This window comes from Pseudorasbora parva, chromosome 6 (genome assembly GCF_024679245.1).
Source record: "Pseudorasbora parva isolate DD20220531a chromosome 6, ASM2467924v1, whole genome shotgun sequence".
NCBI classification, from domain to species: Eukaryota; Metazoa; Chordata; class Actinopteri; order Cypriniformes; family Gobionidae; genus Pseudorasbora; species Pseudorasbora parva.
Genome location: NC_090177.1, coordinates 392,501 through 414,364, shown reverse-complemented (window position 1 = coordinate 414,364; position 21,864 = coordinate 392,501). Strand labels below are relative to the sequence as shown.

The window sequence follows — 21,864 nt, the reverse complement described above, 5'->3', positions numbered from 1 at the left end:
AAACAAAGATAAAACCTTACAGTAATCTCACAAAATCATGTATTCCATAAGTATGTAATCATTTCAGTGCAATTTTGACAAGTCCAATCTTAAAAATTACACATTTCTAGTGGTCAAACTTTGGTAAATTTTAGTGTTATTAAGGACACCTAATACTACAAAAACAACTGAGGAACCTTTTGTTAGAATGTTTTTAGGTATAGGTGTTTTTTTTCCCATACATGCAGCCGCCTACAGTGACAGTATTCAGTGTTCATGTGGAAATGACCACAGTATGATCCTGACTGTGAGTATCTGTCTAGTCCTCAGCTCGGAGCTGCGTCAGAGAGTGTCAGATCTACAGAGATCTCTAGAGATAACACAGCAGGCACGTGAGGATGACCTGCAGGGCCTCCAGGCGGAGCTGCACGAGAGGGACCGTCTGCTGCTGAGTGCAAACGCTGACAACAACCAGCTGCAGGCTGACAAGAGACAACTAGAGGCACTCATACAGGTCTGACCATCCATCCATCCATCCACTCATCCATCCACACACCCATCCAAAACGTTCAAAAGCTGGCTGTGCTCTGATGGTTAGTGTGAATATTGTCTGGTTTTGTGTTAACAGGAACAGAACGACACTCTGCATAAACTGGAGTGTGAAATGGAGAGAATGAAGAGAGATGGAGAAAAAGAGAAAGAGAAGCTGAAGCACAGATCAGCACAGAGAGAACACACACTGTGCTCTGAGCTGGAGGTGTGTGTGTGTGTGTGTGTGTGTGTGTGTGTGTGTGTGAGAGAGCTGAAGCAGAGATCAGCAGAGAGAAAACACAAACTGTGCTCTGAGCTGGAGGTGTGTGTGTGTGTGTGTGTGTGTGTGTGTGTGTGTGTGTGTGTGTGTGTGTGTGTGTGTGTGTGTGTGTGTGTGTGTGTGTTGGGTATGTTTAGGGGCAGTGTAAGGGGATAGAATGTATAAGATCCATTATGCCAATGGAAAGTCCCCAGAATTCACAAAGACCTAACATCTGTTTGCGTGTGTGTGTGTGTGTGTGTGTGTGCAGTCAGCTCTGCAGAAGGTGAAAGTTCTGGAGCAGAGTGTGGAGTCTGAACGCACCGCACACCTGCAGTCTAAACTCAGCTCTGAGGTCATCCAGGTAACACACCTGTTTATGACTCTACATATGCAGTTATGCTGGAGCATTGGCCGCTCATCTGTGTGTGTGTGTGTGTGTGTGTGTGCAGATGAGGATGAGAGATCTGGAAGATGCTCTGCAGGTGGAGCAGAAAGGTCACGCAGAGGTTGTGTCCAGACTGGAGCTCCTGAAGCAGAAGTGTGTGGATGAGGAGAGCCAGAAGCTAGCGCAGTAAGACCAAACACACCCGAGACAAACAAAACACCAATATTAGCTGAACAATTTTATTTTATATTATTAAAAAAAGTTTACATTGAAACATGGATGGATGAGTGATTGGGTGGGTGGATGAGTGATTGGGTGGATGGATGAGTGATTGGGTGGGTGGATGAGTGATTGGGTGGGTGGATGGATGAGTGATTGGGTGGGTGGATGGATGAGTGATTGGGTGGGTGGATGAGTGATTGGGTGGGTGGATGAGTGATTGGGGGGTGGATGAGTGATTGGGTGGGTGGATGAGTGATTGGGTGGATGGATGAGTGATTGGGTGGGTGGATGAGTGATTGGGTGGGTGGATGAGTGATTGGGGGGGTGGATGAGTGATTGGGTGGGTGGATGAGTGATTGGGTGGATGGATGAGTGATTGGGTGGGTGGATGAGTGATTGGGTGGATGGATGAGTGATTGGGTGGGTGGATGAGTGATTGGGTGGGTGGATGAGTGATTGGGTGGGTGGGTGGATGGATGAGTGATTGGGTGGGTGGATGAGTGATTGGGTGGGTGGATGAGTGATTGGGTGGATGGATGAGTGATTGGGTGAATGGATGAGTGATTGGGTGGGTGGATGAGTGATTGGGTGGGTGGGTGGATGGATGAGTGATTGTGTGGGTGGATGAGTGATTGGGTGGAAGGATGAGTGATTGGGTGGGTGGATGAGTGATTGGGTGGATGGATGAGTGAATGGGTGGATGGATGAGTGATTGGGTGGGTGGATGAGTGATTGGGTGGATGGATGAGTGATTGGGTGGATGGATGAGTGGGTGGGTGGGTAGATGGATGAGTGATTGGGTGGATGGATGAGTGATTGGGGGGGTGGATGAGTGATTGGGTGGATGGATGAGTGATTGGGTGGGTGGATGAGTGATTGGGTGGGTGGATGAGTGATTGGGTGGGTGGATGGATGAGTGATTGGGTGGGTGGATGGATGAGTGATTGGGTGGGTGGATGAGTGATTGGGTGGGTGGATGGATGAGTGATTGGGTGGGTGGATGAGTGATTGGGTGGGTGGATGGATGAGTGATTGGGTGGGTGGATGAGTGATTGGGGGGGTGGATGAGTGATTGGGTGGATGGATGAGTGATTGGGTGGGTGGATGAGTGATTGGGTGGGTGGATGAGTGATTGGGTGGGTGGGTGGATGGATGAGTGATTGGGTGGGTGGATGAGTGATTGGGTGGATGGATGAGTGATTGGGTGGGTGGATTGATGAGTGATTGGGAGGGTGGATTGATGAGTGATTGGGTGGGTGGATGGATGAGTGATTGGGTGGGTGGATGGATGAGTGATTGGGTGGGTGGATGGATGAGTGATTGGGTGGGTGGATGGATGAGTGATTGGGTGGGTGGATGAGTGATTGGGTGGATGGATGAGTGATTGGGTGGGTGGATGAGTGATTGGGTGGGTGGATGAGTGATTGGGTGGGTGGTTGAGTGATTGGGTGGGTGGATGAGTGATTGGGTGGATGGATGAGTGATTGGGTGGGTGGATGAGTGATTGGGTGGATGGATGAGTGATTGGGTGGATGGATGAGTGATTGGGTGGGTGGATGAGTGATTGGGTGGGTGGATGGATGAGTGATTGGGTGGGTGGATGGATGAGTGATTGGGTGGGTGGATGGGTGATTGGGTGGGTGGATGAGTGATTGGGTGGATGGATGAGTGATTGGGTGGGTGGATGGATGAGTGATTGGGTGGGTGGATGGATGAGTGATTGGGTGGGTGGATGAGTGATTGGGTGGGTGGATGAGTGATTGGGTGGATGGATGAGTGATTGGGTGAGTGGATGGATGAGTGATTGGGTGGGTGGATGGATGAGTGATTGGGTGGGTGGATGATTGATTGGGTGGATGGATGATTGATTGGGTGGGTGGATGATTGATTGGGTGGGTGGATGAGTGATTGGGTGGGTGGAAGAGTGATTGGGTGGGTGGATGAGTGATTGGGTGGGTGGATGAGTGATTGGGTGGGTGGATGGATGAATAATTGGGTGGGTGGATGAGTTATTGGGTGGGTGGATGGATGGATGAGTGATTGGGTGGGTGGGTGGATGGATGAGTGATTGGGTGGGTGGGTGGATGGATGAGTGATTGGGTGGGTGGGTGGATGGATGGATGAGTGATTGGGTGGGTGGATGGATGAGTGATTGGGTGGGTGGATGGATGAGTGATTGGGTGGGTGGGTGGATGGATGAGTGATTGGGTGGGTGGGTGGATGGATGAGTGGATGGATGTTTTCTTGTAGTTGTATTATTGGTTATCATCTGTTGTGATGTATTTGGATTGAGATGTGCCTGATGTGTTCAGGCTGGAGAAGGAGTTCTTGACCATGAAGACTGATCTGATTGGTCAACTGGATCATCAGAAGGCCGCATCTGCTGAGCTGATTGGTCAGCTGGATCATCAGAAGGCCGCATCTGCTGAGCTGATTGGTCAGTTAGAGCAGGAAAGGGCGGAGTCAGTTAAGCTATCAGTCAAACTGCAGGAGCAGGAGTGCATGTGGACGGAGAGACAGCAGGAATACAGCCAGGTTACTAACACACACACACACTGTCTCTCTCTCTCACACACACACACACACACACCTGATCCTCTCGCCCCTCGTTGTGCATGTGAACACTGTGTGTGTGTGTGTGTGTGTGTGTGTGTGTGTGTGTGTGTGTGTTTTAGGTGCAGGAGGCTCTTGTGTGTGCGCAGGACTCGTATGACCGTCTGCTGAGTGACCTGGATCAGGTGCTACAGCAGCATCAGCAGGGGACACACACTCCCAGCACAGGTCAGTGAACACACACACTCACAGCACAGGTCAGTGAACACACACACACACACTCACAGCACAGGTCAGTGAACACACACACTCACACTCACAGCACAGGTCAGTGAACACACACTCACTGGTTTCACACCGCATTACTGAACAGGTTTCGCACCGCATTACTGAACAGGTTTCGCACCGCATTACTGAACAGGTTTAACACCGCATTACTGAACAGGTTTCGCACCGCATTACTGAACAGGTTACACACCGCATTACTGAACAGGTTTCGCACCGCATTACTGAACAGGTTTCGCACCGCATTACTGAACAGGTTTCATGCCACATTACTGAACAGGTTTCACACCGCATTACTGAACAGGTTTCGCACCGCATTACTGAACAGGTTACACACCGCATTACTGAACAGGTTTCGCACCGCATTACTGAACAGGTTTCATGCCACATTACTGAACAGGTTTCACACCGCATTACTGAACAGGTTACACACCGCATTACTGAACAGGTTTCGCACCGCATTACTGAACAGGTTTAACACCGCATTACTGAACAGGTTACACACCGCATTACTGAACAGGTTTCATGCCACATTACTGAACAGGTTACACACCGCATTACTGAACAGGTTACACACCGCATTACTGAACAGGTTTAACACCGCATTACTGAACAGGTTACACACCGCATTACTGAACAGGTGACACACCGCATTACTGAACAGGTTTAACACCGCATTACTGAACAGGTTTCGCACCGCATTACTGAACAGGTTTAACACCGCATTACTGAACAGGTTTCACGCCACATTACTGAACAGGTTTAACACCGCATTACTGAACAGGTTTAACACCGCATTACTGAACAGGTTTAACACCGCATTACTGAACAGGTTTCGCACCGCATTACTGAGCAGGTTTCGCACCGCATTACTGAACAGGTTTAACACCGCATTACTGAACAGGTTTCATGCCACATTACTGAACAGGTTACACACCGCATTACTGAACAGGTTTCATGCCACATTACTGAACAGGTTACACACCGCATTACTGAACAGGTTTCACACCGCATTACTGAACAGGTTTAACACCGCATTACTGAACAGGTTTCATGCCACATTACTGAACAGGTTACACACCGCATTACTGAACAGGTTACACACCGCATTACTGAACAGGTTTAACACCGCATTACTGAACAGGTTTCATGCCACATTACTGAACAGGTTACACACCGCATTACTGAACAGGTTACACACCGCATTACTGAACAGGTTTAACACCGCATTACTGAACAGGTTTCGCACCGCATTACTGAACAGGTTTAACACCGCATTACTGAACAGGTTTCACGCCACATTACTGAACAGGTTTCACACCGCATTACTGAACAGGTTTAACACCGCATTACTGAACAGGTTTCGCACCGCATTACTGAACAGGTTTAACACCGCATTACTGAACAGGTTTAACACCGCATTACTGAACAGGTTACGCACCGCATTACTGAACAGGTTTCGCACCGCATTACTGAACAGGTTTAACACCGCATTACTGAACAGGTTTAACACCGCATTACTGAACAGGTTTCACGCCACATTACTGAACAGGTTTCGCACCGCATTACTGAACAGGTTTCACGCCACATTACTGAACAGGTTTCGCACCGCATTACTGAACAGGTTTAACACCGCATTACTGAACAGGTTTAACACCGCATTACTGAACAGGTTTCACGCCACATTACTGAACAGGTTTCACGCCGCATTACTGAACAGGTTTAACACCGCATTACTGAACAGGTTTCGCACCGCATTACTGAACAGGTTTAACACCGCATTACTGAACAGGTTTCGCACCGCATTACTGAACAGGTTTAACACCGCATTACTGAACAGGTTTAACACCGCATTACTGAACAGGTTTCACACCGCATTACTGAACAGGTTTAACACCGCATTACTGAACAGGTTTAACACCGCATTACTGAACAGGTTTAACACCGCATTACTGTACAGGTTTAACACCGCATTACTGAACAGGTTACACACCGCATTACTGAACAGGTTACACACCGCATTACTGAACAGGTTTCACGCCACATTACTGAACAGGTTTCGCACCGCATTACTAAACAGGTTTCATGCCACATTACTGAACAGGTTTAATACCGCATTACTGAACAGGTTTCACACCGCATTACTGAACAGGTTACACACCGCATTACTGACCAGGTTTCACGCTGCATTACTGAACAGGTTTCACGCCGCATTACTGAACAGGTTTAACACCGCATTACTGAACAGGTTTAACACCGCATTACTGAACAGGTTTCGCACCGCATTACTGAACAGGTTTAACACCGCATTACTGAACAGGTTTCGCACCGCATTACTGAACAGGTTTAACACCGCATTACTGAACAGGTTTAACACCGCATTACTGTACAGGTTTAACACCGCATTACTGAACAGGTTTAACACCGCATTACTGAACAGGTTTCGCACCGCATTACTGAACAGGTTTAACACCGCATTACTGAACAGGTTTCGCACCGCATTACTGAACAGGTTTCGCACCGCATTACTGAACAGGTTTAACACCGCATTACTGAACAGGTTTCGCACCGCATTACTGAACAGGTTTAACACCGCATTACTGAACAGGTTTAACACCGCATTACTGAACAGGTTTCGCACCGCATTACTGTACAGGTTTAACACCGCATTACTGAACAGGTTTAACACCGCATTACTGAACAGGTTTCGCACCGCATTACTGAACAGGTTTAACACCGCATTACTGAACAGGTTTAACACCGCATTACTGAACAGGTTTCGCACCGCATTACTGAACAGGTTTAACACCGCATTACTGAACAGGTTTAACACCGCATTACTGAACAGGTTTCGCACCGCATTACTGAACAGGTTTAACACCGCATTACTGAACAGGTTTAACACCGCATTACTGAACAGGTTTCGCACCGCATTACTGTACAGGTTTAACACCGCATTACTGAACAGGTTTAACACCGCATTACTGAACAGGTTTCGCACCGCATTACTGAACAGGTTTAACACCGCATTACTGAACAGGTTTAACACCGCATTACTGAACAGGTTTAACACCGCATTACTGAACAGGTTTCACGCCACATTACTGAACAGGTTTCACACCGCATTACTGAACATGTTTAACACCGCCTTACTGAACAGGTTTAACACCGCATTACTGAACAGGTTTAACACCGCATTACTGAACAGGTTTCACACCGCATTACTGAACATGTTTAACACCGCCTTACTGAACAGGTTTAACACCGCATTACTGAACAGGTTTAACACCGCATTACTGAACAGGTTTCACACCACATTACTGAACAGGTTTCACGCCACATTACTGAACAGGTTTAACACCGCATTACTGAACAGGTTTCGCACCGCATTACTGAACAGGTTTCGCACCGCATTACTGAACAGGTTTCACACCGCATTACTGTACAGGTTTAACACCGCATTACTGAACAGGTTTAACACCGCATTACTGAACAGGTTTAACACCGCATTACTGAACAGGTTTCACACCGCATTACTGAACAGGTTTAACACCGCATTACTGAACAGGTTTAACACCGCATTACTGAACAGGTTTCGCACCGCATTACTGAACAGGTTTAACACCGCATTACTGAACAGGTTTAACACCGCATTACTGAACAGGTTTCGCACCGCATTACTGAACAGGTTTAACACCGCATTACTGAACAGGTTTAACACCGCATTACTGAACAGGTTACGCACCGCATTACTGAACAGGTTTAACACCGCATTACTGAACAGGTTTAACACCGCATTACTGAACAGGTTTAACACCGCATTACTGAACAGGTTTCACGCCACATTACTGAACAGGTTTCACACCGCATTACTGAACATGTTTAACACCGCCTTACTGAACAGGTTTAACACCGCATTACTGAACAGGTTTAACACCGCATTACTGAACAGGTTTAACACCGCATTACTGAACAGGTTTCGCACCGCATTACTGAACAGGTTTAACACCGCATTACTGAACAGGTTTAACACCGCATTACTGAACAGGTTACGCACCGCATTACTGAACAGGTTTAACACCGCATTACTGAACAGGTTTAACACCGCATTACTGAACAGGTTTAACACCGCATTACTGAACAGGTTTAACACCGCATTACTGAACATGTTTAACACCGCCTTACTGAACAGGTTTAACACCGCATTACTGAACAGGTTTAACACCGCATTACTGAACAGGTTTAACACCGCATTACTGAACAGGTTTAACACCGCATTACTGAACAGGTTTAACACCGCATTACTGAACAGGTTACGCACCGCATTACTGAACAGGTTTAACACCGCATTACTGAACAGGTTTCACGCCACATTACTGAACAGGTTTCGCACCGCATTACTGAACAGGTTTAACACCGCATTACTGAACAGGTTTAACACCGCATTACTGAACAGGTTACGCACCGCATTACTGAACAGGTTTAACACCGCATTACTGAACAGGTTTCACACCGCATTACTGAACAGGTTTAACACCGCATTACTGAACAGGTTACGCACCGCATTACTGAACAGGTTTAACACCGCATTACTGAACAGGTTTAACACCGCATTACTGAACAGGTTTAACACCGCATTACTGAACAGGTTACGCACCGCATTACTGAACAGGTTTAACACCGCATTACTGAACAGGTTTCACACCGCATTACTGAACATGTTTAACACCGCATTACTGAACAGGTTTCGCACCGCATTACTGAACAGGTTTAACACCGCATTACTGAACAGGTTACGCACCGCATTACTGAACAGGTTTAACACCGCATTACTGAACAGGTTTCACGCCACATTACTGAACAGGTTTCGCACCGCATTACTGAACAGGTTTAACACCGCATTACTGAACAGGTTTCGCACCGCATTACTGAACAGGTTTAACACCGCATTACTGAACAGGTTTAACACCGCATTACTGAACAGGTTTAACACCGCATTACTGAACAGGTTACGCACCGCATTACTGAACAGGTTTAACACCGCATTACTGAACAGGTTTAACACCGCATTACTGAACAGGTTTAACACCGCATTACTGAACAGGTTTCACGCCACATTACTGAACAGGTTTCACACCGCATTACTGAACATGTTTAACACCGCCTTACTGAACAGGTTTAACACCGCATTACTGAACAGGTTTAACACCGCATTACTGAACAGGTTTAACACCGCCTTACTGAACAGGTTTCGCACCGCATTACTGAACATGTTTAACACCGCATTACTGAACAGGTTTAACACCGCATTACTGAACAGGTTTAACACCGCATTACTGAACAGGTTTCGCACCGCATTACTGAACAGGTTTAACACCGCATTACTGAACAGGTTTAACACCGCATTACTGAACAGGTTTCGCACCGCATTACTGAACAGGTTTAACACCGCATTACTGAACAGGTTTAACACCGCATTACTGAACAGGTTACGCACCGCATTACTGAACAGGTTTAACACCGCATTACTGAACAGGTTTAACACCGCATTACTGAACAGGTTTAACACCGCATTACTGAACAGGTTTCACGCCACATTACTGAACAGGTTTCACACCGCATTACTGAACATGTTTAACACCGCCTTACTGAACAGGTTTAACACCGCATTACTGAACAGGTTTAACACCGCATTACTGAACAGGTTTAACACCGCCTTACTGAACAGGTTTCGCACCGCATTACTGAACAGGTTTCATGCCACATTACTGAACATGTTTAACACCGCATTACTGAACAGGTTTAACACCGCATTACTGAACAGGTTTAACACCGCATTACTGAACAGGTTTCACGCCACATTACTGAACAGGTTTAGCACCACATTACTGAACAGGTTTCGCACCGCATTACTGAACAGGTTTCGCACCGCATTACTGAACAGGTTTCACACCGCATTACTGTACAGGTTTAACACCGCATTACTGAACAGGTTTAACACCGCATTACTGAACAGGTTTAACACCGCATTACTGTACAGGTTTAACACCGCATTACTGAACAGGTTTCGCACCGCATTACTGAACAGGTTTAACACCGTTAACACCATTACTGAACTTTAACACTGTTATTGTCTTGTTTGTTACTGAGTGTTGTGTAAATGTGTGTTTGTTCTGAAGGGGACGGATGTAAACGCAACGCAACGGCTCTAATGGACGTCCTGCGGAGAACTCTACACTACTACAACACACAGGTACACAACACACACACACACACTGCAAAACATGCTCTTCTTAGTATTTCTGTCTTGTTTCTAGTCCAACATCTAAAAACTCTTAAATCAAGAAGTATTTACTAGACAAGCAAAAGTAATTGTCTTGTTCTGGGGGAAAATAACTAAATGAAGAGAGTTTTTGCTTAAAATAAGATAAATAATCTGCCAATGGGGTGAGAAAAATAATCTTAATTCAAACAGAAAACAATATTATTTTTCTCACACCACTGGCAGATTATTTATCTTATTGTTTGGGTTTTATATAAATATAATAATCAACCTCAGTGCTGATGAAAACTACTAAATGTTTTTTAAAAATTGCCAAGTTCAGACAGATTCAAAACTGATTTAGGGGAAAACACACAATTATTTATTTTCAGTATTGTCTCAGCCCTTATTTTGTCTTATTTATCTTATTTTAAGCAAAAACTCTCTTTATTTGCACTTATTTTTCCCAAAACAAGACAATAATTTGTACTTGTCTAGTAAATGTTTCTTAATGTAAGAATTTTTAGTTATTTTGACTAGAAACAAGACAAAAATACTGAGTAAGAAAAGCATGTTTGCCGTGTAAACTCTTGTGCTAATGTAAATAATGCTTCATAATTTCGACACACTGAAGGGATTTTTCATTTTCCATTTTTAAACTTTATTTGGCTGTTCTTGAGCTCAGACATAAATAATGCAAACGTTTTATTGTGACTCTGACGTCACAATTTAGAACGCTTTAGGACCTCCGTGAAGTTGGCACCCCATAAAACCAAATAATCCCCAAAGCTACGCCATTGGTTTGTGCTGTTTTGGTGTTTGAGATATTAAACATTATTTATTTGGTTGTGACGTCACTCTCCAGCCCACATCGTATATATCGGCCTTTCGTTTGTGCCGTTAAAATGATCACTGTATTTATTTCCCCTCTTTAGTAAGAACAGATATAATTCGGGGGCTGTGACGTCACGCTCCACCTCACCTGGTCTAAATCGCACGAGACCGGCGTTGTTGGTTTGTACTCGATTTGTCCCTTTCTTTAACCTTTTTCTTAAAGACTATTAAGCTATTAGGCTGTCTGATTTCTGATGACCATTCCTAGAAAGATTTGATGTCTTCGTCTATAATTTAAAGTCTAATAGCCCGATTTTAAAAACGGAAGCAGCACAAACACAAATGTTATCTGCACAAACACTTGAGCCTATTTGGGCTGAATTTGGAGCTTGTGGGAGGCTGAGTGACCTCAGAATGACCTATAAATGTTCTTTTGATATCTTAAAAGCCAAAGCAGCACAAACGAAACATTTCACGGCACAAACGGCCTGGAGCACAAACAATTGGCTATATTTTGCAGGCGTTTGCGTTACCATCTTCACCAAACTGAGATACCTTTTTTCATTAGTAGGCTAGCCTATTATTTATTTATTTATTAATCCCCCATCACTTAGCTACAGGGCAGTTTGGAGCAAGGACAGCATGGGGTGGAGAGTGACGTCACAACCAAATAAATAATGTTTAATATCTCAAACACCAAAACAGCACAGACGAATGGCGTAGCTTTGGGGATTATTTTGTTTTATGGGGTGCTAACTTCACGGAGGTCAGAAACCGGCATAGGTGATGAATACTTTAACTTTCAGTTAGTAAAATGTGAATATTAGATCGCAAAGTTCTCATCACTTATGAAACTATATGTGCAGACCCCAGAATAGCTGATCTATAACACAGGTTTTATGACCTGGTGTTAGTGTGTGCTGCACTTGTACACACCGAAGCTTACAGGCTTTTACTGAGGGGTCGATCATATATCATTCACACTCATTTATAGAAGGTTTTATTCCTTTAAATGGTGTGTTTGTTCCTTCTGTTGATGGTATTTTCTGATTTATGCAGTGATGAAAAGATATCTTCAGTAAAATCCTTCAACTCTATGTCAACAAAATCAAAGAAGAATTTTGAGCCGGGCTTGATCCATTGTTCAGATTTATGTTTGGAAATATATGCAAATGAGTGCATATTTAATTAGATAATGTGTCATTTGCATATTTAAACATAACATTCCAGAAAACTTGAGATAATTGTTGTTTGCAATTCTTTATGTGATAACTCATGTGACGGCGTTGGCGTTTTCGTCCACTATGGGGAGCTGTTGAGTCTTAATTTGGCCTCATCTTTCTCTGTTTCAGCGAGTGGAATGGTTTGGGTGATTAATCTGATCTCTGACTGAAATCTTGTTTTTTGTTTCCGTTTCAATCAGAAATCAGATTATTTCTCTCACCCCATTGGCAGATCATTTTGCCTGTTTTAAGCACAAACTCTCTTCATTTAGATTTTATTTCCCCAGAAAACAAGAAAATATATCTCATGTCATTTTACTAAATGCTTCTTGATTTAAGAATATTTAGATATTTAGACAGGAAACGAGACAGAATGACTGAGTGAGAAGAGCATTATTGCAGTGCTCTCTTTAATTGCCAAGTTCAAACTGATTCAAAACTGATTTAGGGGAACACACACACACACACAAAATGATTTATTGTCAGTATAAAGCATGCTGTTTGTGTACCTTTTCTCTCAGTCTTGTGTGTGTGAGAGATTAGCACTATCATTGGCTTTGTTAGTTTTGGTGCAGCTTGTGTTCTCCTCATCTCTGCCCCTTCCCTCATTAGCCCAAATGATGGTCATATGATCTTCCATTATAGCCACATGTTGGGATTGGAAAGCCGTGGTCATATAATCCTGCGTTCTGACTGTGTGTGTGAAGAGGTCGGTGTGTAGTTGGTGCGGTTGATCACCAGGGGGCAGCGTTAACCCTTTAGGCAGACCTGTGTGTTCGGCTTTATATGGACTATAACTGCATTATCATATGGACTATAACTGCATATAAATGAGGACAATGCATTCACATCTGATGCTGCACACACACAAGCATTAAAGCCAGCGTTGGTCCTCATCACTCACACACACACAAGACTGAGAGAAAAGCTACACAAATATCACTTTTTATATTGACTAGAAGTCATTTTGTGCTGTTAATCAATGCATTAAAGTGGTGTGTGTTTGCCCCCGAAGCAGTGAACTTGGCAATTAAAGGGTAAAAATCCTGGATTTGTTTTTTGACATGTAGTAGTTTTGATCAGGACTGAGCTTGATTAATAGATTTATGCGAAACAATCTGAAAATAATATTTCTGAGATGCATTTTTACAGCAGTTTAATTTAGTGGATGATTTCATCCCGAATTTAACGAAAGGGCAGTGGATTGAAACGATGCACAAGAGTGTGTGTGTGCGTGTGCGTGTGTGTGTGTGCGTGTGCGTGCGTGTGTGTGTCTGTGTGTAGTTGCAGGAGTCTGTGATAGTGATGCAGAAGTTGAATGATGAAATCAGACAGAAGAATGAAGCCATCACTGATCTCCAGAGGAACATCCAGGTGAGTGTGTGTGTCAGAGTGAGAGTGTGTGTGTGTGTGTGTGTGTGTGTGTGTGTGTGTGTGTGTGTGTGTGTGTGTGTGTGTGTGTGTGTGTGCGCGTGCGTGCGTGTGTGCGTGTCCGTGTGTGTGTGTGTGTGTGTGTGTCATTGTTCTGTGAATGAGCTGAGATGATTCAGGATCTGGAGTAGTGTCGCTTTAACATCAGAGCGATGCAGAGTTCACTTTAATCCGATCCTCTGTGTGTGTGTCTGCAGGAGTGTGAGGCTCGCGGTGTGTGTGTGAACGAAGAGGCGAAGCGACTGCGTGTGTGTGTTGCAGACGCTGCAGATGAACTGCGCAGACTCACACACCTGCTTCAAGAGGAGAAAACGCAACACACACACACACACACACAGATGAACACACTGCGACAGCAGCATCACAAAGACTGCCAGGTGCCAAGAATAAAGTGTCCTCACCTACAAAATAAATGTGTGTGTAGCAAAATAACTCCTGATGTCAAGCTGATCAGCTCCGTGTATTTCAGCTCGTCAGGCCTCATTCTCTTAACCCTCACCTCCCTTTGGAGAATCCTCATGATAGTGCACTGTCCTAACTTATACAGATATAGACCTGGTCTGGATTTAAAGAGGACTATCAGCAGATTATTGCTGAACGCGAAGCATTTCAAAATATAGAATAATAGAAAAGTTATGGAAGTTTACATTTAATGAAAATGAAAAAACAGTACTAAATATTTTTATTTTATATAAAATAAATATTTTTCAAAAAATGTTTTACTCTAAAATTACTATGAAACCAAAGCCATGTGTCTAACCAAATTGTGTTCCAAATTTGAAGTTGATATCACAAAACTTGAAGTCCCCATGAGATTGTGTTTAGGCGCAGTACCACAAACAGCCACCGGGTGCCATTCAGTTTCCATTGATTGTTTATTTGATGTATTTTCCTGTACATTTCTGTCCAAATATCACATCCATCATAAAACAGTCACCAAATATAGAGCAGTGAGACTCTGGCCTTTCAAATGATATGTGTTTTATCAAGATAAGAAAAGATTTTCATTATAAAGTAACTGCTGTTATGATGTAGATTTGTGTTTTTGAGGGGCACTCTTGTCATAAATTACTATTTTACTGTCATCATGTAATATTTATCATAAAACAATGGGCACGTGTCTCTTCAAGAGTGTTAGATCTTTCCAACAATATACAGTTTGTCATGATTAGATTAGGATTAGATATTAATATAGTGAAGTAAATGTTCAGGGGTTAAAGGGTTACTGCACTTCTAAATAAACGTTAGTTTCATCACGCTCGTGGCATCCACACACTCAGTATTTTTGTCTTTTTTCTAGTTAAAATATCAAACAATTCTTACATTAAGAAACATTTACTAGACAAGCAAAAAATATCTTGTTTTGGGAAAACAGAACTAAATAATAAGATAAATAATCTGCCAATGGGGTGAGATCAATAATCTTGTTTTCTGTTTGAGTTAAGATTATTTTTCTCACCCCATTGGCAGATTATTTATCTTATTTTAAGCAAAAACTCTCTTCATTTTGAGTTATTTTCCCCAAAACAAGACAATAATTTGTACTTGTCTAGTAAATTTTTCTTATTGTAAGATTTTGTAGATGTTTGGACGAGAAACAAGACAAAAATACTGAGTAAGAAAATGTGAAAAAGTCATTCGTTGCTTTGAAAAAGTCTCGAGATTACAAATGTTCGTAAAACGATAAACTAAAGGGGGTCGCACACCGGACGTGGAGCTCGGCGGCGCGGCGCGCAGCGTCTCAGGTATCGCACACCGGACACGCACATTTTAAAAGGCTACGTTTATTATACATTTCCCCAAAATATGTTTAGACTTTATTCAAGCTGTTGAACTCAGAATGTAAAACAAATGTGTCTTGTAGCAAAGGTTGAAATCAGTATACCTTAACGATAATATACTTTTAATATAAAGCCTTGAAATGGCGCTCTGTGGCGCGGCAGGATTTAGAACAACTTCCTGAGTCGCCGCGGACAGGCGCCGAATGCCGCCACCGGTGTGCGTACACTGTGTTCGAATTTTAAAGACGTGGCGCGCCGCCGAGCTCCGCGTCCGGTGTGCGACCCCCTTAACACAGGCATCTGATTAAGTGTGTACTCCCTCATCCACGTAAAGTGCTTTGAGGGCCTAGAAAAGCACTATATTAATGTGACAAACTATTATTAAATGATTAATTATATAGTCCCCCTTCCACACTAGGGGTGTGCATTGGCACTGCCTTCACGATTCGATTCGATTACGATTCACCAGGTAACGATTCGATTCGATTCGATTCTACGATGCGTTGTGATGCATCAAAATTCTACTGCACACAAAGCACATTTTTCATCAGTCATGAGGCAATACAAGCAGATATTAAACAACAGATTGTATTGGCTGCTATGTGTCTCCTGTATCTTTGACATAAAAGTTATTAAATAAAATAAAATGTAATAAAATAAAATGCAATTAACCCTTAAATGCATGACTGTTTCACCAAACATTCTTACATATTCAGGTCGTTAGCGACCCGGATCTATATTTAACATGGATAGACCTCTACCTGTCGTGATAATATATAAAACTCCTGATTTTAGAGGAACAGCTACAGAAGAATAAAATAAAACCTATTTCGTTACCTTTTGGAGCTTGGAAGGATTCAGTGTGAGCAGATGTTTAATACCATCATCATATGATCTCGTCAGAGCTCGTTTACCAGTAGATTCAGCATCTGCCTCATATTCGCGATCTCCAGCATATTCTCCAAACTCATTTTCAACGTCTTCAAAATCAATATTTTGATCACTGACGGCTTCTTGACCACATCCATCATCAGAGACAGTGACACTAACATATGATTGTGTTTAGTACTTGCTCTCTGCTGTAAATCACTAAACCATTTCAAGTTTTGCAGATTATCGTTTCGTTTTCTGTCAGAGGTAATTATGTGAAACGTCACTTCATCATTGCGTATCAGACATTGCCACCTTGTGGAATAAAGGTGAATTGCGGCGTTTTTCGTCATTATAGATTCATTGATTATTGTGCAAAAAAAATATACGTACAATCCTACACACCTCGGGTCGTTAGCCCGTTTTTAATAACCCGTCTATCGCGGTCCTCTCCCTCCGCCTCAGCCATCTTCCTTGTTGTTGTTGTTATTCTCTCGGAACCGGAAGTATTTGAAACTTCACAACTTTATCGTCCGCCAGAAAATAAACAGGGACATAATCATAATCGATTATGGCACTTTGCCGCATCGATGCTGAATTGTTCATGCCCCGCATCGCGATGCATCGCCGAATCGATTATTGTTGACACCCCTACTTCCACACACTCGCTAACACTGACCCGGTACTTCGTCAAGCGAGACTTTAACGTCACGAAGGCGCCTCACAGAACCGAGCAAGGCCAGCATTTCTGCTTATTAGACTTAAACTCTTTCATTTAGTGTTTAACTGAGCGATGGTTTGGCGAGATAAGAGCCGTATTCATCGTCCGCTGTCGTTTGAAGCGGCACTGAAACGGACATCTGGCCCTTCAGCCGTTTGGGGCCCATTGGGGTCCATTATATGGAGAACAATCCTGGAATGTTTTCATCAAAAACCTTCATTTAATTTCCACTGAAGAAAGAAAGACGAACATCTTCACTGCAAAACACGCTCTTCTTACTCAGTATTTTTGTCTTGTTCCTGGTCAAAATATCAAAAGATTCTTAAAACAAGAAGTATTTACTAGACAAGCAAAAGTTATTGTCTTGTTTTGGGAAAATAACTCAAAATGAAGAGTTTTTGCTTAAAATAAGATAAATAATCTGCCAATGGGGTGAGATAAATAATCTTGTTTAAAAACCCCATTGGCAGATTATTTATCTTATTTTAAGCAAAAACTCTCTTCATTTGGAGTTATTTTCCCCAAAACAAGACAATATATCTCCTGTGGTTTTACTGATCTAGTAAATGCATCTTGATTTAAGGATATTGAGATCTTTAGACTGGAAACGAGACACAATGACTGAGGAAGAAGAGCATTACTGCAGTGAAGAGAGAGAGACATGAGGGAGAGGAAAACATCAGCAACAGATTATTTAAAAGTAAACTAATCCTTTAACTTTATGTACTAAGATAAAGTAAAAAAAATGTATAAACAAAAAATTACAAAACGCAACAAAATAAAATAAAAATCTAAATATTTGATATTTATTGTGTTTTAGGATAAACTGACATTCCTGCACATGCTCTATCAGCGCATGCTCGCCGGGTGTGTGTTAGTGACGCCGCCGCACTGCATGCTGGGTAGCTTCTCATGGGCGGAGCTTAGTGCGCTGGTGCAGGAGCACGTGGACACGCTGACCTCTGACCTCTCCGCAGCCAATCAGAAGGTGAGAAGAGGCTCATGGGAAAGGCATGCTGTAGTTCTGGGCCGTGTTTCAGACACGCTCTCTCTTAGGTCTAATCCTAAGAATTTATGATTTGTCACAATTTTGTATTTCAGAAGCAAATCTTGACTTGATTTAGGATCTTATCCTATCTGACAAGATCCGAACCGCTCAGTCGAGTGCTTAACTCTCAGCTCTGTTACTGCTTCTGAGGTCAACCTGAAATCAAAATGGAGACGCAACGAGCGGCAGGCTTTAATTCCAGTGCGGAAGGCTTTTATATCGATGAGCTCCGTTGAGCAGTGAACCGCTTAAACTCAGGGGTTTCAAACTCTGATGCCATGGACCCCCATATGATGAAGCTTTGATGAGGGACCCCTTTCTAAAATCCACGATTTTATGACAAAAATTACATTATAGATACAAAATATTGTTTCCGAACGTAATTTGCCTATGCTTAATGTTCGCTATATAAACCTGAAGAAGAACATCTTCAGTTAAACATTCTCTGTGTAAGCAACTCTCAGGATAATGTGTGTGAGCAGCGTGCGGACTGCGGTAAGAACACTCGTACGAGATGGATGCAGAGCAAACATCCAGTTCTGGGAAGGATGAACACGGCAATAAAGGAAAGAAACGCTTAGAAATGAAACCCAACGTTTGGTAGACTTTATCCATCTTCTTCTTCTCTGAGATGTTCTGGGGACCCCTGTCTGAAACCCCCGGCTTAAGGCCTTCACACTGGACGCCATTCTGAATAGTTTGCGCGATGGTTTTATTCTTTGATCAGCTGTGTGTGTGATGAGCGCTTCCACACTGAACGCCAATGTGCTGAGGCGGAAAATTTATTTTTTTCGTTTCGATGTCTATTTTTTTTTTTTTTTTTACTCTAGCGGCGACAAAAACTGCTTCGACCAATCACATAAAAGGAAACAAAGGTGGCAAAATGTCCAGTTCATGTCAGAGCTATTCACTCAACTTTAACCTTCGCCAGGCGTGGCGTTTCTCAGGAGATTACAGCTGAGTTTGCCCACTGTATGCTACAGACAGCTAGCCTAGAAATCTAGACGCAGCCTAGCGGCAGCAAATCTAATCTGCCGCGAGTGTCGTCTAGCAACTCTCAACACCCTTCTGAGCTGTATTTGCCTAACTCTGGATGGGCCAATCACATCATGTATAGAGTCGGTGGGCGGGGCCATAATGACGACGGCCGAGTTGCGTTTGCGTGCTTCTAGTAAACACAGAAACTGGCGAACGGCGGCGGTCTGTCGAATCAGCTCTGACCGCGACTCTGGAAGACTTGAGTTAAGCTTTTCTCTGAGAAAAGAACAAAGAGCGGCACTGAAGTCATTCTGAAGAAGGGAAGATGTGTTCGGAGTTTAGCCGACCGGATACGGCGAATGTTTAATCTGTCAGCTCCGCTTCACGTTGCTCTGGTTGGTGTAGCGCTATCCTATCGCGTGCAGAGGGAGTTTGACAGACAGCCGTTTATCCGCCCCTCAGATTGAGCCGTCAGTGGAGAGTTTCAGACCAAACATCTGGATGTGGCTCCGGCTTGTCAGGCTAACAGACAGCAATAACTAAACCTTTTATAAATTGTTGATTTATTTCTAAACCTTGTGTCCGCGATTATAAAGTGACCGTGTTGCCATCAGTTCGTCTGTGGCACTGAAATGTTCACATTGTGACTCGACTGGAAACATCTGCTCCTGAAGTGTGTGTTAGTCTCGTCAGATGTGCTGCTAACGTTACTGTACAAACCATATTTTCTATCCCCTTACACTGCCCCTGCCCCTAAACCTACCCATCACACACACACACACACACACACACACACACACACACACACACACACACACACTGCCCCTAAACCTACCCATCACACACACACACACACACACACACACACACACTGCCCCTGCCCCTAAACCTACCCATCACACACACACACACACACACACACACACACACACACACACACACACTGCCCCTAAACCTACCCATCACACACACACACACACACACTGCCCCTAAACCTACCCATCACACACACACACACACACACACACACTGCCCCTAAACCTACCCATCACACACACACACACACACACACACACACTGCCCCTAAACCTACCCATCACACACACACACACACACACACACACACACACACACACACACACACACACACACACACACTGCCCCTAAACCTACCCATCACACACACACACACACACACACTGCCCCTAAACCTACCCATCACACACACACACACACACACACACACACACACACACACACACACACACACACACACTGCCCCTAAACCTACCCATCACACACACACACACACACACACACACACACACACACACACACACACTGCCCCTAAACCTACCCATCACACACACACACACACACACACACACACTGCCCCTGCCCCTAAACCTACCCATCACACACACACACACACACACACACACACACACACACACACACACACACACACACACACACACACACACACACACACACTGCCCCTAAACCTACCCATCACACACACACACACACACACACACACACACACACACACACACACACACACACACACACACACACACACACACACACACACACACACACACACACACACTGCCCCTAAACCTACCCATCACACACACACACACACACACACACACACACACACACACACACACACACACACACTGCCCCTAAACCTACCCATCACACACACACACACACACACACACACACACACACACTGCCCCTAAACCTACCCATCACACACACACACACACACACACACACACACACACACACACACACACTGCCCCTAAACCTACCCATCACACACACACACACACACACATACACACACTGCCCCTAAACCTACCCATCACACACACACACACACACACACACACACACACACACACACACACACACACACACACTGCCCCTAAACCTACCCATCACACACACACACACACACACACACACACACACACACACACACACACACACACACACACACACACTGCCCCTAAACCTACCCATCACACACACACACACACACACACACACACACACACACACACACACACTGCCCCTAAACCTACCCATCACACACACACACACACACACACACACACACACACACACACACACACACACACGCTGCCCCTAAACCTACCCATCACACACACACACACACACACACACACTGCCCCTAAACCTACCCATCACACACACACACACACACACACACACACACACACACACACACACACACACACACACACACACACACACACTGCCCCTAAACCTACCCATCACACACACACACACACACACACACACACACTGCCCCTAAACCTACCCATCACACACACACACACACACACACACACACACACACTGCCCCTAAACCTACCCATCACACACACACACACACACACACACACACTGCCCCTAAACCTACCCATCACACACACACACACACACACACACACACACACA

At 44.1% G+C, this 21,864-nt stretch overlaps 1 protein-coding gene across 4 annotated transcripts in view; it reads left to right on the top strand.

Moving 5' to 3' along the window:
• The window catches only part of LOC137078216 (coiled-coil domain-containing protein 171-like), a 79,196-nt gene that overhangs the window by 20,139 nt on the left and 37,193 nt on the right, over positions 1–21,864 (top strand). For 3 of the 4 annotated variants that reach the window (XM_067445342.1, XM_067445343.1, XM_067445340.1), the window contains exons 5-14: positions 303–493; positions 608–736; positions 1,041–1,133; positions 1,222–1,343; positions 3,692–3,914; positions 4,055–4,160; positions 10,397–10,470; positions 13,821–13,910; positions 14,165–14,344; positions 18,160–18,327. In XM_067445342.1, the coding sequence (XP_067301443.1) occupies positions 303–493; positions 608–736; positions 1,041–1,133; positions 1,222–1,343; positions 3,692–3,914; positions 4,055–4,160; positions 10,397–10,470; positions 13,821–13,910; positions 14,165–14,344; positions 18,160–18,327 (1,376 nt within the window). The remainder of the gene's footprint in view (positions 1–302; positions 494–607; positions 737–1,040; positions 1,134–1,221; positions 1,344–3,691; positions 3,915–4,054; positions 4,161–10,396; positions 10,471–13,820; positions 13,911–14,164; positions 14,345–18,159; positions 18,328–21,864) is intronic. The other variant, XM_067445344.1, reaches the window with a different exon arrangement.